The 17,769-nt window shown below is 38.5% G+C and overlaps 1 protein-coding gene across 1 annotated transcript in view; it reads right to left on the bottom strand.

Moving 5' to 3' along the window:
- F13a1 (coagulation factor XIII A chain) overlaps positions 1 to 17,769 on the bottom strand; it is a 166,245-nt gene that overhangs the window by 88,915 nt on the left and 59,561 nt on the right. The window contains exons 5-6 of the mRNA XM_051194436.1: positions 4,463 to 4,581; positions 936 to 1,043 (exon numbers count right to left, since the gene is read on the bottom strand). Of these exons, the coding sequence (XP_051050393.1) occupies positions 936 to 1,043; positions 4,463 to 4,581 (227 nt within the window). The remainder of the gene's footprint in view (positions 1 to 935; positions 1,044 to 4,462; positions 4,582 to 17,769) is intronic.

Here is a 17,769-nt window from a genome sequence, read left to right as displayed (position 1 = left end):
AGATTTCTGGTGAGAACCAACACCTACTTCATGAGACGCAAAGCCCTGTGGTGCAGTAGTATTGCACAGAGATGAGGATTACATAAAGTATTTGTTTCTTTTAAAAAAGATATTTTATTTCTAATCATGAATATGTCTGTGCATGTTGACAGTATTGTGCATGAGAGTACAGGTGCTCTTAGGGGCCAGGAGAGAGGATCAGATCCCCTGGAACTCAAGTTACAGCTGCTTGTAAGCTGCCTAATGTTGGTGCTGGGAACTGAACTTGGGCCCTCTATACACACTCTACACTGAGCCATCTCTCCAGCCCCAGCCGTTTATTTCTTGACTGTTTCCATGAATGTGGAACATTTATGTGTGAACATGGAGAAAATCATGTCTTATCTAGCTGCCTTTATTCTTAATTTTTGATTTTGAATCATTTCATTACAGTAATTAACATTTTTGTCATGGTCATTTCTTAGTCTCTAGATGAGAATCTTAGCTGCTTAGGGGCTGGCAAGATGGCTCACTGGGAAAAGGCACCTGGCACCAAGTTTGTCAACCTGAGTTCAGTGTCCTGGACCCACAAGGTGGAAGGAAAGAAATGACCTTCACAAACTCTCCTCAGGTCCACATATGTGCCATGGCACACATGCAAGAACACACATATGCATACTAAACTATGATAAAAAGAAGAGGTAGTCAGTTGTCTAAAGATGTATGTTATTTCATGTGAAACAAAACCTGCATATAGCTTTGCGTGGAAATGTTCATTTTGTAGCATATGAAAAAGTGAAGGAATTCAAGAACAACGGGGTACTATGAACCCGAACCTAACAGATGAAAGTCTGTAAAGCTAAGTCACTCTTTATGCCAGTATCTATGAACTGACTTCTATTCTGATGCCAGTGACCCACACAGTAGATTTTGTCATCATCAGCACTGCTACTTACCATTGCGGATCCAACACGGCTGACTTTGATGGGGTTCCCTCTGCCAGAAAGGTCCATCTGAGCTTTGTCCATCACATATAAGCAAGCATCCAGTATCCCATCTTCAAACTATTTGGAAGAAAACAATGAGAAACTTGAAGATGTAGGGTTCTGTTCTGCCTGGTCCCCCAGCCGATTAGCCCCAAATACACAAAGACTTACATTAATTTATAAACTGTTGGCCGATGGCTTAGGCTTCTTGTTGGCTAGCTCTGTCTTAACTATTAACCAGTTTCTATCAATCTATATATTGCCACAAGGCTGTGGCTTACCCGTATTCCAGCATGTTACTCCTTCGGTAGCATGGCATCTCTCCAATGACTCTTTCTGCTCCCTTTCCATAGCCTTCTCCTAGTCTGGTAGCCCTGCCTATGCTTTGCCTAGCTATTGGCCAATCAGTGTTTTATGCATCAATCAATAAGAGAAACATGTACAGAAGGACATCCCCCATAAGAAACTACTTAATTTCCATTCTGCAAAACAAGATAAACGGTGTGCAAAAATAAAATGCAGCCACAGTCTACTGCTTAGAAATATGGAGTGACCTCCCACAACCTTTAGCATGAACTATTAAAGTGAAGAAAAGGATGTGTCCTGTTTTTACTTCCCCATAAAGTAAAGAACAAAAAAGGAAGCCAATATAAGCAGAATCATTGGAGAGCCAACATATTCAAGAACTGCACACTGACTCAAGACTCTATAGGATACTGTACAAGTTCATTAAGACCCTTTCAACAGATGGATGCATTGCCTGGAGCACATAATTTCCCAAAGTCATTTAGGACCTCAAAAGCAACTCGACTTTGTATTTTCTCTTATTTTATTATTTCTGTTATTTCTTTTTTTAGATGCCTGTTTATTTTCTAATGAGAGCTTTCAAGAAAGGATGTAGACTTGGATGGTTGGGGAGGTGGGGAGGCTCTGAGAAGAATTAGAGGAGGGGGACCAATAATCAGAATACATTGTATAAAAGCATTTATTCTCAATTTAAAAAATAAAAGAAAGCCTGGCACTGCCTTTAATCCTGGTAGGCAGAGGCAGAGGCACTCTGATTTTGAGGCCAGCCTGGAATACAGAGTGAGTTCCAGGAGAACCAGGATTACACAGAAACTCTATCTCTTTTGAAAAAGAAAACATAGATAGATAGATAGACAGACAGATGTGTCACAGGAAGATAGTCAAGTCTTTTTGGCTTGTGTGTAAAACAGGAGGAGACTTCATGAAGTGAAAATTCTTGAAGATCCCCCTTCTTCTACACAAGGCAATTTCTAGATCCTGAAAGGGCAGATGTCTTAAAGAAGGCAGATTATAACATCTCATGGGCAAGTCTGGGAGCTGGTTCAATTTTCTTGGAAAGAAACTCTTTCCACAGGTGCTTCTAGAGTTTTCTTAAAACAGAAAAAAAAGGCCAGATTAAAAAGAAATAAGAGTATGAGGATATTTTAGCTAGACTGTACTATAAAAAGTTGAAGGTCTCTTTCAATATAAAATATATTGGATATTGTCCACCCAAGTATTATGACAGAAGCTACAATCTTAATGGCTAATTACCAAGGTATTGTTTGTTAAATGTAGCTAGATTTCTGAATGTGGCATATCCTAGAGATCTGGAATTTACAGTGCAATCACTAACTTTGGCATACAAATAATTACTTTTGTGGTTATATAAATAACTCATTATTTGCGTCTTCCTAAACAGCCTATCTCAGTTGTGTTAGCCACTAACCATAGCATTAAAGACCTCATCAGAGAAATTATTGTTTTCCTGCATCACTGCAAACAATTGGTTTGGCTTGTTATTTTGTCAGAATGATCTAAGTTGATGCCCTGGTTGTATAATGACATAGAACCCATGGTCAGGGATGCTTATTCAAAGTCATGCTGACCAGGTATAGCGTGGCTGTGCTGGGTGTCTCCTTGGTTTCCTTTTTGATGACTTTTCCCTTTACTAGCTACCTATACAGCATCACATTGGGATCATAGATGGCCTTATATCTGGTATTGGTTAAAAATGGTTCCTCTTCAGAGGAAGGTTGATAAAACCTTCAGGAGTGGAGGCTAATGGAAGGTACCAAAGTTTCAGGAGCACTGATTGTCTTGAGAAGGGATTAATGCAGTCTAAGGGAGTGATTTACTTATCTCCAGATCTTCTGTTATCCAACAAGGCTAGCCCATGCTTGGCCCGCTCAGCATTGTTATGGTGTTAAGTGATTGTTGCAGAGGTTGACCATATGAAAGTACCCAATCTGGGACTTTCAGCTGAAAGTACTATTGTTTCAGCAAAACAATGAGATAAATAAACCCCTTTCATTTTATCAAAAATCCAGCCTCAGTTTTTCTGTTGTAGTAACAGAAAACAAACAAGGACAGTGCTTAAAGCCTAGGTCATGGACAAGGATAACAGACAATAAGTAATAAAGGTTGTATGTCACTTAAGAAGAGTTAGGATTGTGACTAAAGGGCCAGACATGAATTAAAAACAAGTCAAGTAGCCACAGACTATATCCTGACAGAACATCAGAGATGTAGGTGGGCAAACCTGAATATAGGATGCAATTCTTTGGGGCCAGACTGAAGCTAAACTGTGGATGAAGGTAAGAATTCAAGATGATGGGATCATCTTTCTACCATGTGGGGTCCTATACTGAATACTCAGGCTGTTAAGCTTGGTGTCTCTAACTCTTTTGCTGGGTTTTGGAACCCTACTCCTCATACTTGCCCAGCTTTAATACAAGGAGAAGTGTTTAGTCTTGCTTCAACTTTATATGCCATGTTTTGTTGATATCCATGGGAGGCCTGCCCTGGTTAACAGAAGTAGAGAAAGAGTGGATGGAGGAGGGGCAGAGAAGAGGTGGGGGGGAATAGAAGGAGAGGAGGGAGGGGTGTATTTATTTTATATCCTGCAATCAGGATGTAAAATAAATATTCATTTTAAAAAAGTTTTGTGGTGAATGTCTTTACTCACTGAGCCATATAACTGACCCATAATACATTTTTATAATGTATTTAAATTATTATATTACTATTATATATTATTGATAGTACATGCTACTATACATCATATTTAAATTATTATTAATTATTATACTAAAATCCTTTCAATTTAGCATATCCCCTGCTATATTCTTTGCTTTAAAATGTCTTCATGAGCATATAAAATTTTCAGCCCATTTCAGGTTGAAAATAATAAGATTTGATGGTTTCTAAGATGTCAAGGTACATCTCAGGGACCACCATGTTTTCTATATGTGCCCCGATCTCAGAGACATTTGTGATAAGAGGAAGATAGGTGACTCCAGCTGATAAATTATGCAGTTTTCTCTGTAGGTCTCCACTCACATGCTCTCTGTCTTGGAGTCTTAGATCCTGAAAAGCAGGAAATTGTGCTTTTCTAATATCGACTCATGGCACCCAGCAATAATAAATGTGACAAAAAATATTAAGGAAAAATGTCCTTGACAATGACAAATTCTAAGTGGCTTGCTCACCTGGCCATAGCTCCAGCTTCTGCTCTTGATGTCACTGAAGTCCCCATAAAATATCACTCCGATGTCATTCAGGACGTACTCCTCTCTCTCTTTCTCATCTTCCAGATACACAGCATCCTCTGCATCAGGACATGAGCACAGTGACCTTTAACCAACCACTCTGTTTGCAAACCCTTGCAAGTTCATGCCATTGCTAGGCTGAGGTTCAATCTGCCCAGAGAAAAGATGTCTTTTCTTTCTCAAAGCGTAGCTCATTTCCCAGTATTTTTAGCCACAGTGAACATAATCAGTACCAAAGATCAGTCTGTAAATGAGGACATTTGTCAGCAAAATGCTGACAAACTCTGGCCCTGGATGTCTTGAAGCACAATTAAATTGACATGTCTCATTAAGTATTCTACGATGCGGGTGTTTCGTGGATTCACAATCAGATTCTGTGGTGCTCAGGCAAACTTGCAGCATGGATCAAAAAGTCATTTCCAACCTACTGATGTTAAAAGTAGCTCAACTGGAAATGATGTTTGAAATGAATCTGGGACATGTTGGGCTATGGCAGCATCATTTGCTACTCCTCGTTGTGCACCACTGGTTTGAAGGAGGGGGCAGGCTGTTGGATATCTCATGATGAAAAGTCCTTGTGGATGTATTAGTAGGTGTGTGAGCCCAATAAACCTGCCCATTTAGCTCCAACCACTGCAAGGTCTTTCTGGTAGCTCTAATCTCAGGACAGCCTTGTTCCCACCTACCTACCTATCTTTCTGGTACATATTCCCAGGCCCAGAAAAAAAAAACATCTTCCACATAGGCAAGATCATAGAGAAGTAGATAACATTCAGGTAAATCCGCATTAATTGCATGAAATAGGGCCAATATTGGCTATGATTGAGGGTAATGTTTACTCTGTCTTTCTGGTCATCTCTCATCTGTATTAGCCTTTAAATTATGTCCTCTTTATTCTCTGGTTCATTAAAATGTAAATAATCACTCTATCTTATGTAGTAATGCCTAACTTTGGCTGAACATTATAATCACCTGGAGAGGTTTACCAATGAAACTTTCAAAAGATAAATAACAAATAAATAAGTTCCTTATTTCATGTTAAGATCTGGATTTTAAATATGCTTTTAAGGCCCATGCATTATCAACTAGGTCTGTGGCTTGTAGCAGTATCAGGAGATCATGGAGTTTTTATGAATGAGGGCTTGGTGGAAGTAAATAAGGTAACAAAGAGAGTGCATTTGAATGGGTTTGGGGGTCCTTGTCCCTTCCCCTCTCTTTCTCACTTTCTAGCCACTATGGAAAGGTTCTTTACCATGCATTTGTGTCACAATATTCTGCCTCACCATAGCCCAAAGGCAATGGTCCAAGTGACCATGGATTAAAACATTTCAAACCATAATCCAATAATAAAAAGTCCCTTTCCTTTAAATGAATTCATCTTGGGTATTTTGTCTCTTCAGTAGCTAACTGACTAACATGCCCATGCTGTACTCTGCATCAATTAAGTCTGAACCTCCAGGTTGGGATGAGATGCAGATATCAGGGTCTTGCTTTATATCTTAGTTTCCCTCATGATTCTTGTAGCCATACCCCCTTACTCCTCAAAGAATGGCTGAAAGATATGCAGCATCAGTATCTTTGACGGGCTGAGGAAAATATCAGTCTGTAGGAATCTGCATGGAAACTAACGGGATTGTCAGGGGTATAACAAGCACAGTGGGGTCTGAGAGGCTCTGCTATATCTGGTCAACTCAGGCCCCAACCTTCACTCTTCCATGATTTTCACTGAAACATTTGGGAATTACTTCATGTAATCACCAGTAACTCCTTGTAGCTTTTCTTTCTAGTCTTTCCCTCTTGGTTCCCATTTGCATGGATGCATTCAAACACACACACACACACACACACACACACACACACGAGGGACACATACACATATATACACATATGTGCACAGAAAGAGGAAGAGGGCGGGAGAGAAGGGAAAGAGAGATAAAGAGCAAAAGACTTCATGTGGCATGAAGGGGGCATCTAACATATTATTGGGATCCAAATCCTCAGGATGGTGTGTATAGATTCTATGAAAATAGGACGCCATTTAAAATAAAGGACTTGAGTGTCCTTGAACTTTGTTACCCTGCAGCAGGGCCCTGGAATTTGAGCACCTGTGGGTGCTGAGGTATAACTGTATATTTCAATGTCTAATAAACTGCACCAACTTAAGTCTTACAGTTAGTTATCAAACCAAGATAATAAACATATATGTCACTAAAACAGCATCCTTGCATTTGTCTGTGATTGCCCTGTCGCCATATTGTTCCCCTGATTCTTGTGCCCCTTCTACTCTTAGCAACCCACTGGATCTATAGGTGTGCACTATTATATTCAGTTCCAGATGATACATCTTTATCTTTATCAAAACAATATTTTTAAAAAGCACAAAGGAAATGAATTATAGATTTTATTTACTTGTAAATATAAAACTTTTATATTTTAGGTTTTGTCAACTTTGAAGACAAACTAAGGAAATACTTTCAACAATAACTGCTATTTTTTTTTTTACAAATGTTGGCAAAATTTGCTTGGATGTAAACAATTCTGATAAATTGAAAAAGACTTCCCAAAATACATAAAAGAAAATTAGAAAGTGAAAGCCATAAAAGAAGAATTGCAAATGAAAGGTAAATACCCAAAACACCATTTATTAAATAGCAATCTAAAATTACAAAATAATTATAGAGAATTTTTAACATATATGTGGACTTAAAAATACACAATATCAACTAATATGGGCCATATTGTCAATTTACTGATAATATTGTAGATAAATATTTCAAAAAGTAATTTGTTGACTGTTTCATTAGAAGTGACTTGGCCTTCAAGAGCATGCATCTATCTAACCAGTAGAAATAATTCAGAGGTCCATCAAAAAATAAGTGTAATTGCTCATTGTAGTAATAATTACAGTGGAAGAAAGTCCTAAAATGTTCTCCAACTTTCTCACACAGTATTAAAAGCAATTACCCATTGAAATACACTTGGAAGAAAATTTAATTGTAGAAACTGCATCTGTACAAAGGAAAACTTAAATGTGGAAAAATGTCAAATGTGAAATATGTTCAGTCAGATATGAAAATCTCGATTCACATACTTCTATTATTACTATATGTTGCTTGAAAGGCTGAAAATATGCATACATATATATGTATATTAGTTGAAAACCAATGGGGAACCCAGAAAGAATACAGTGAACATGTCTAGAATAACTGAGAAAGTCTTGGATGTAAAATTCAAGAACAAGAAAAATATGAGCACATTCCCTATGGAGGGATATTCCCTTAACCTAGAGGCAGGAGGGAGGGCCTAGCCCCTACTCCAAATGACTTGACAGATTTTGTTGACCCCTCCTGGAAGGCATCACCTCCCTGTGGAGTGGGGGGGGGGATGGGATGGGAGTGTGGTTGGGGGGGCATGGGAGGGAGGGAGAGGGGAAAGAGGGAGGGAGAAAGACAGGATTGGATAGATATGTAAATAAGGAAAAAAAATGACAATGGTCCCCATAAGCTCCTAAGTTTGAATGCTTGGTCCCCAGTCAGTGGAACTGTTTGGGAAGGATTATGAAGTATTGCCTTGTTGAAGTGGATATGTCACTGGCGGGGGGGGGGGGGGGAGGACTTTGAGGTTTAAAAAGCCCAGGCAAAGTCCCATGGCTCTCTCTTTCTTCCTTTTGGCAATGGATCATGATATAAATCTGTCACCCCGGCACCATGCCTGTTTGCTTCTACTATAATGGCTATAGACTAACCCTCTAAAACTGTTAATTAGGTCCCAGTTAAGTAGTTTCTTTTATGAGAGTTGTCTTGGTCACGTTGTCTCCTCATAGTAATAGAACAGTAACTAGGACAAGGGGCAAGGTAAATTCTTGTAAAAAAGAACAGCTCATTACACTATTGGGTCAAGAAACCTGAAACTAGACTAAATTCTTCTTCCTGACACAAAACAAGTAGATCATCAAACATCCTAGGGGCTATGACTAAGGAGTAGCCAATGCTAAAGAAACAAAAGCCACAAAAATGTAGAAGACATCAGATATTTCAGAATTTGTGAATTAACATTGTTTTTAAGTGTGTTCATCATATTCACAGAGTGCTAGGAACAAGCTTACTAATTTGAACACAGAGAACTCAGGTAAGACTTATCTCAAGGTGACAAACCAACAGATGCTAATACATTAAAAAATGGAGAGTTAGGTATCATTATTTGTAATTCCCAATGAAATCAAGGAGTAAGCTAATATTATTAGCTCATAGAAGAGCTCTGTAATGGTTGCATGAGTGCAATGAAATCTGATTCTATTGATTAACCTAAACATCCATATCTATTGATTGAATACATGCTTGGCATGAGATAGGAAGTACTTTTACTCCAAAAGAAAACATCCAGAATGTTTGAGAGTGAATTCGATCTAATCTTAAATATAAGTAACTACTTAGCAGGAAACCCCATAGGGGTCACAGGCACATATTCAGGACATCAATGCTCAGAATTATCAAACTGTGGCAAGAACTATCAAGACTATGGCAAGTTCTACATGACCATGCAGTTTCAGCAATGAGTTTGTGGTAAAACAAATAAATAAATGAAGAGGATTGTTGAAGACATGCCAACAAGTTCAAATTATAGACATTGATTTAAACAACAAAGGAACTTATAAAGCAAATTTTAGATCAGAAAAATTTGGTTAAGGAATAGGCAACCAAGAACTCTTGTTGATTTTGTTATCATAATTATATAGTCATATAACAGTCAACAACAGGGGTATATTCTGAGAGATATTAATTTTCCATTTTCATTATTTTCTGAATACCATAAAGTGTTATAATGGAAATTAAAGCAGTTATGATGACATTAGGCTATAACCTTATGGGACTACTATTGTATATTCAAGATGGACATTGACATACATGTGATCATGTGTTACAGGACTATGTATGTGCACAGATACATATTTATAATTTGTATGCCATGATTATTGTCAAGCCTGGGAGCTATATCAATGGATTTTTATTGTATTATTTTTTTGCTTTGAGTTAGTTTAAATTTTTATAATAAAAATGAGCTTTCCCAATTGGTATGAAAGAAAACTTGAATAAATGAAAACACTAAAAAAATTCTAATTCAATATGAAAATTCTCAATATAAAGATACAAATTAGTCAATATAGTCAAGATGAACTCAACAGGTCACTCAAGTTATAGAATTCTGAATGTTGACTCAAAAGTTTGACTGAAACAAAGAATTTGGAAAAATTAGCTAGAGTGTCTTAGAGTTTCTATTGCTGTGAAGAGACATCATGACTATGACAACTTTTATAAAGGAAAACATTTAATAGGGTAGCTTACAGTTTTAGAGGTTTAGTCCATTATCGTGATGGTGGGACATGTGCAGATAGGCATGGTGCAAGAAAAGGAACTGAGAGTTCTACATCTTGCAGGCAACAGGAAGTGAACTGAGACACTGGGTGTGACTTGAACAAATATAAGACCCCAAAGCCTATGCCCACAGTGACACATTTCCTCCAACAAGATCATACCCACTTCAACAAAGCCAGAACCATGCAAACAAAGCTGCCAAGTTCTGCTGCTTACTGGGGCTGGAACATGGCCCCTTCACTCAATTACATCTTCACCAGATTTCTATTTTCCATACTTACCTTCTAATCTTGGAGCTTCTGGAACTAGCTCTGTAGACCAGACTGGCCTTAAACTCAGAGATCTGTCAGCTTCTGCCTCTGGAGTGCAGGAATTAAAGGCACGCACCGATACACCTGGCTCTAATTCCTTTTCACAAATTGAAAACTTAGCTTGGTGGGATCTTAACCTGGGTCACCACTTCCTTTATTCCCTTTCTTAATCTTTTTTATCTTCTTGAACACAAGACTTAGCTTCATTCTACTTCCTGATGCTCATTTTCTCCTCAAATTTTACATTTTGTAATTTACTTTGTGCTCAGCTTGCTAATGAAATAAATCTTCATTAGAAGATTTAACACTAATAACCACACAACAGAGTCTATAATAGGCTGTTTTGAGAATTCCTTTGTCAAGGGAATTAATTCAAATCTCTTTACTTTAGCTTTAGGCAAACTCTTTGAACAAGGGCAAAAAGCAGCCATGTTATTCACCAAAATATCACAAAACCAGTCTCTAGGCTATATAATAATTTTCTTCTCCTCTGAAACCTCTGAGCCAGGTACACACAGTTTAAATCTCATTCAGCACCACTGACCTTCATGATCCTACTAGGATGGTCCATTAAACCTCACATAAAGTATTTCAACTGTTTTCCTAATGCAGAGTCGCAAGGCCCATATTCCTTCAAACAAAAGCATAGCCAGGCCAATTACACCAATACCATAGTTTCTGGTAGGGTTCCTATTGTACAGAAATACCGTGACCATGGCAACTCTTATAAAGGAAAACATTTAATTGGATATTTTACAGTTTCAGAGGTTTAGTCCATCATTAACACAGAGGGACATGGCAGCATGTAGGCAGGCATGGTGCTGGAGAAGGAACTGAGAGTTCTACATTGTGTAGGCAACAGGAAGTGAACTGAGACTTCAAAGACCACCTCCACAGCAACATACTTTCACCAACAAGGACATACCCACTCCAACAAAGCCATACCTCCTAATAGTGCCACTCCCTTTGGGGACCATTTTCTTTTAAACTACCACAAAGAATAAAGTGTTTTCAGAAAAGAAAAATAAGGTGGAGGATTTCCTCTGACTTTGGCTGACTTTGACGTATGGTGATTTAGCAGAAAATCAGCAAGCATGGTTTTGCATTCACTTGTTGTTGAACTGCATGACTTTACACATAGAAGTATACTCTGACTAGCCTGTCCATCCAACACTGAATATCTTCATAGATGTACAAGAAGAGGAAAGCCTCTCCTGAGAAGTAGAACCGGTCTAGATCCCTCATCTAGACGAGCCAACTCCAAGACCTTAAGCAACTTCTTATCTCTGCATGCCACTGAGGTTTTCTGGTTCTATCTTATATAGTCTTACTGTGAACACAACCAACTGAAGCAGGGAAATAACTAAAACCAATATTGGCATCGCAAGATATAAGATCTAGGTTGCACTAGATCTTAATATATAGAGATGGTTTTTCAAACTTTAGAGTATTGGTAGATCTGATCACTACGTAGTATTGTGATTATTGATTGTTCACATGGGAAAGAAGCTTCTGTATCATCTCATTCACCTGCCACATCAAAACATATTGACAGGTTTGATATCTACACATGTCTCTTCCTACCAATTCTTAGCTTACTCATCATGTTCCTGATAACAACACACAGTATGCTCAACTACCCTCATAATCACAGAGAGGCATGCTAAAACAACAGTAAAATTACAATTTCACCCTGTACTGTCAAACATTAAAACAAATGACAACACCCAGTACCAATAAGGGTAAGAAGAAATGGGTATTCTCCCATATTGAGTCTGTACTAAAGAGCATGATAGCTTTAATTAAGGGTTTGTTTATATTAGTGTGTGCACGTGTGTGTGTACACATGCAGTTAACTAGAAGAGTCTTCAGAGTGTGTTTGTGTGTGTGTGTGTGTGTGTGTACACACACACATGAAGGTATGAAGGTAGTTAACTAGAAGAGGCTTCAGAGCTAAAGATGGAAGTAGTGAGCCACCATTTGGGAACTGAGAGCCAAAATCTGCAAGAGCAGTACATTCTTAAGGTATCTCTCCATCTCTGACACCATAACCTTTTAAAGGAGTAATTTGGTATTGTCTGTGAAAATTTAAAGTGTAAATAGACAACTAAATAATACCGTTTCTGCATGTCTATGGAAACATATTTGTATAAAATGTATGTACAACATTCAGTGCAGCATATTATCTAAATTACTGTAAATCCAAACAGCTGTGGAATATCAAATAAATTATAATACAAAATACCAAGCAGCCACTAAAAACAATATGTATGCACTGGTATTAAAAAAAATCTCCATGATATGTAGTATGGGAAAACAGGAAAAGTATAAATCTATATTTTGGTTAAAAATCCAAATGTTTCATTTTTGTATGTGGACATTATTATAGAAAATCACAGTAAAATATCTATGTCTACAAAGATGTTTTTCTCTGGATAGTCTCTAGGATCGAAAAATCAGTGAAAATGGAAATTTTCTTTTTTGTCATGTATGTTAATGTGTGTACATATTTTAAAAGATTATATTATATTAATTAAAAGCCAATTATAAAAAGGAAAACTATTAAAATGTATTAAAGGGGTGGAGCTATACCAAAATATTAATACCTGCTCTCTCTGATTTGTATGAGTTCATTGTATATATTCATTCTTTTCCCCTCTTTTTTGCATATATATATATATATATATATATACACACACACATACACATATATATAGTTTGTGTGTGTATGTACAAATGTATTTTCACATGGGTGTGGGCACACATATGTGTGAAGGTGTATATGGAGGTGAGAGGTTGATGTCCAGTGTCTTCAGTTGCTCTCCACCTTATATATTGAGTTCACAATCTCTCACTTGAACCCAGAGCTTACAAATTCAACTAGTCTAGCCAGCCAGCTTGTGCTAGGATTACAGGTAGTCTGATGGGTGATAGGCATCTGAACTCCAGTATTCATTCTTGCATGGCAAGTGCTTTGCTCACTGAGCGATCTCCCAGGTCTATTTTGTGTTTCTGTAAAGTTTTCATTATCAGAAAAAGTAACTTTGAGAATTATTTTCATTTAAGCAAAGCTATCTACTTATTGAGAGGTTTAGAAGTCCAAATACTTTTTATTTATTTTGGAGACAGGATATTGCTATGTGGTCTTGGCTGATGTTGAACTCAGCATCTTCTTGCTACAGTCTCTCAAGTGCTGACATTATAGACCTGTACCACTGCCCAGCTAATGCCCAAATTGGATGTATTAATTTCTCTTTAAGAGCAATAGAGTTGCAATTATCAATGTCTTTATTACCTGACATATCAACAAAACTTAAGTTCCTGTGTCATTCCCAGAACAGTCTGGCTTAAGCCTTGATTTCGTATTTCCAATGGTATTGAAGAAACATTTATCCTACTCCTTGAAGATGGACCTTCACTTGCTACAAATTTATTTACTAAACAATATATACATAGTATTTAGTATGTGCCATAATCTTTCAACATTCTATATTATCCCCCCCCCCCCAGCCTAGCATTCAGGAGGTTGAGGCAGGAGAATTGTTAATTTGAGGTCAAGGATTGTTAATATGAGACCACCCCTTCCAGATAATACAAAGAAACTATCAACCCTACCCCAACTAACTTATTAAAACTCACAAAGTCCCTATGAGAAAGGTACTGTATTAGATCCATTTCTTTCTTTCTTTTTTTTTTATTCAAGGAAGCTGAGACATGGGCCAGGCAAGTAAGTTTTCCAAGGGTGAGATTTGAAACCAGGATTTGTCAGGATTTGTTTGTTAACTGTCTCCCTTACTAGCAAAGGAGTAGGTCACCAAAGCGGTGCTCAGCACCATGGGAAGGACAGTAGAAAGAGTAGATGCCTATTGCAAAACTGAGAAATGAACACATTTTTTTGGCTTGAAATGTGAGGGAAGTCCAAGAAAATAAAGAACTTCCCATTGTGCTGTGGGTTACTGTTGATAGGATGCTATAAATCTGAGAGCTGTGAACAGGTGAGTTCTGTGGCCCACACTAGGCTACCCTGACTTAAATCCTTCCTCACACCAGGCAGGCTTAATCATGTATCCTCAACAAGGCAAGGAAGTCAAATGGGAAACCCCAATTTTAATTTTAAATTTATTTATGATTTTAAAAGAAGATTGAGGGTAGAAGGCCATACTTTATGTCCGCTGCTTTATTCAAATCTGTCACTTTAAAATACTGCTGTTCAAAATGAATTGAAAAAAAAAATCACTATGGAAACTCCCAAAACTGCCTATTTTAGAAAGGCTAATAAAAAAATAGGAAAATGCAATCATGCTTATATTTAGATATTTGACTGTACATGGTTGTTTTTGTTTTAATAATTAACATTTGCTGTTTTAATATTAGGGATTGGTTTCAGAGGGATAGTAAATTTTATCAGTTTCAAGGGAAGGCTGATTCCTACTTAGTCAAGCAGACTCTGTGTATAAGAAAAACAAACTAAAACTAATTCATTGTTGTAGAAACCCAACAATTTGGACTGCCTGATAGCCAGTGTGTATTGTAGGTTCTAAGCAACCTTTGGTCAAGGACCACCAACGAGATTAAACTTGGAGGTAAAGGGATTACACAGGGTGCCCCTGGCGGATGTGACACAGACTCTGCATTTGTCTTCTCTGGCAGATCTGCCAGAGAACACTTCAGGGTGCCTTGTAAATACCCACCCTTCCAGGGTGACTAACTGTGTACATGTGGCAAGCAGTAAAGAATGACGACCTCATTTGTTTTACTGTTCCTTTTATGGGAATTTTGAGGTAGTTAAAAAGAAAATTGTGGGCTGCAAAAAAATTTAATACTCACACATAAGCCTGATTTCAGGCACCCTCTTGGACATTAACACTGTCCTCCCACCCAGCATAAGAAAGACTTTACAACAGACATCTAAGGACAAATGCCAAGCCCATTGATTTTCAGTATCTATATAGCCCCTTTGGGAGAAGGAGGCTATTTATCAGTGCATGGATGAAAAAACTCCTTCTGGTATTTATGCAGTTTTAAAGTTAAGGCAGGCCTCATGTCCAATGTCACTAGGTACATGAACATATCAAGGCAATAGCCGAGGGAGCAATGGAACTGTGGAGGTAGAGAGGCTGCCACAAGGGGAATTTCCACCAGGGTCTTGCTTCCAATTCTTTGGGAATAATAATGTCTCCAGCCCTTCAAAAAGGCAAAGGGCACCAGTTACTCTTTCGGAGAAGGCCCAGTTTCACAGGAAGGGTCAGGACTTTTGTGAAACGTTGAGCCTGTGAAAGCAGAGAACCCACAGTCCTGTCAGAGAGAGTGTTTTTATTTGTACAGCAAGCGTGTCTCCATATTGGTGGGGTTACTATGTCTTCTCCATCTCCAGTCAAATCAGAGGAGGGGTCAACCCTGCTTAGAAATTCCTCTTGATGAGAAAAGGATGATAGCTTAAACACTCATTCCACCATCTAAGTCATCCGTTCTTTTCATACCAAGTGAGCATCATTGCATATGTCCCTACAATCAGAAGGGAATCCAGGCAGCTCACAGAAACATTTCTACAAGATGATTCTGGGAGGAGAAAAGATGAGTGAGTCTAATCCAGAATTGGATTCAAGCATGTGTCTTGTGTTTATATCCCTGGGAAAATTTTCATACTCTCCAAAGCATGTTTATAGGTTATCTCTTCCTAGTTTGTGTATCTTGGAAAATACAGTTTTTGGGATTACACAGGTAATCCCAGCACTAGGGAAGATTTTCAGAATTTCCAGTTCAGGACAAGCCGGGGTTACATGACTAGCTTTTTCTCTCAAAAGAGGGAGAGAAGAGAAGATGGAAGGTGGAGAGGAAAGGAGAGGAAGGACAGGGTCACCCTCATTCATCAGAGTCGCAGTAACTGCCAGCTGAATTGATGAGCACCACACCAAGAGGCCAGATCAGATTGTTACGCTTGTATTTCAAGAATGAAGCAGGCCTTGTGATGTCACATAAATTTGTTGGGTACTAGAGAAAATCAGGAAGCAAACTGGGTATCTGGACGAAACCAGGAATATCTGGATCCTCTTACAGCAACTGCTGTATTTTTAAGGCAGAAGCTACTTGTAACTGACTGGCTTTGTGTATTGTACTGTTTCAGCTGTTAACACTTTGGCACAAAATCATCAAATTGGATTGTAGACGTATCTCTGGGACGTTTTCTTGAAACATGATTGCTGTGAGAGGGCCCAGCCCACTGTGGGCGGTACCACCACTAGGCCAGTACTTCTGAGTTCCACAAGAAAGCAGGCTGAGCAAGTCATGGGGTGGAAGCCCGTAAGTAGTGTTCCTCCATGACTTCAGTTTCTACAGTGAGTTCCTACCTTGATTTCCCTTCATGTTGAAAGCTGTAAGGTAAAGTAACACACTGCCTCCCCCAGTTGTTTTGGTCACTGTGTTTTTCATAATAGAAAGTGAACTACATTGTGTATCAAGAGAAACATTAGATGGCCAGCAGACACAATTCTGTGACTATTTGTCAATGTTGGAAAGTCATGTCCTTAAAAGAAACAGACACAAAAAAGAAAACAAGCTTGATAGCTATAATATTATATGGAAATTCTCTAGGAGAAAAAAAAATAAAAGAAAAGAAATTAAAGCATGCCCGTACAGGTACAGCATCCCTCGGAGAATGCAGCTAAGCAAAGAATCCCTGACATTTTCTTTGTAGAATTGCTTCATGAATAATAGTTTACTTTCTGAAGGCACATAAACTAAAAAGTCCTCAACCAGCCAAGCCAACAAATTAACACACATGGAATAAACTCACAGGCTGGTATATACTGTAGCATCATGCACCAGTTTGCAGAGAATGGTAATGGCCCTGTAGTGTCTCCTGTTCCCCTTTCCACATTGACGTTGGAGACCACATATCAAAGGACGCCTGAATTTCTACAGTCAGCTACCAGGATGGGAACGGGTCAGAACCTTCCAAAATAAAAGGCCAGATTCTGGAATTGGCTTTCTTTGTGGTCCAGCATATTCCAACCATTGGAAACAGGAAGTTATCCCTAATGTGCCAGCAGGGTTGTTTATCTTGAGATTTTTGTAGGACTCCCAATAGCAGGTATATGGATGTCTTTGACTCTTTTGCCTACTCCTGGGCCCTTTTTCTCCCACTGGGTTGCCTTATACAGCCGTGATATGAGGGTTTATGCCTAGTCTTATTGCAACTTAATATACTGTTTAGTTGATATCCCTGGGAGGACTGATCGAAGGGAAATGGAGGAGCAGTGGATCTGGGGGAGAGGGGATGGGATGTTGGGGGTACTGGAAAGAGGGGACGGTCGGGCGGATGAGGTCGAGGGCTGTATTGTATGAGAGAAGAATAAAGAAAAAGAAAAAGGAGAGTACTTTCCATAAACAAAGCAGAGTCTGAGGCCTGAAGGAGTGTTGGAGCTCTGTGCATGTCCTAGGGTTTTGACCACAGGTCTGCTGCATTGCCATATCGAGCCATAGCTAATTGTCCTACATGCTACATTCTGTCCCTGCTCTGTGGGCTTCTGGGTAATGATTAAGCAAATACAAGCATCATAACATT

The sequence above is a fragment of the Phodopus roborovskii genome, unplaced genomic scaffold (genome assembly GCF_943737965.1).
Source record: "Phodopus roborovskii unplaced genomic scaffold, PHOROB, whole genome shotgun sequence".
Lineage (NCBI taxonomy): Eukaryota > Metazoa > Chordata > Mammalia > Rodentia > Cricetidae > Phodopus > Phodopus roborovskii.
Note: the sequence above shows the minus strand (reverse complement) of the source record. Positions and strands in the feature narration are given on the sequence as shown.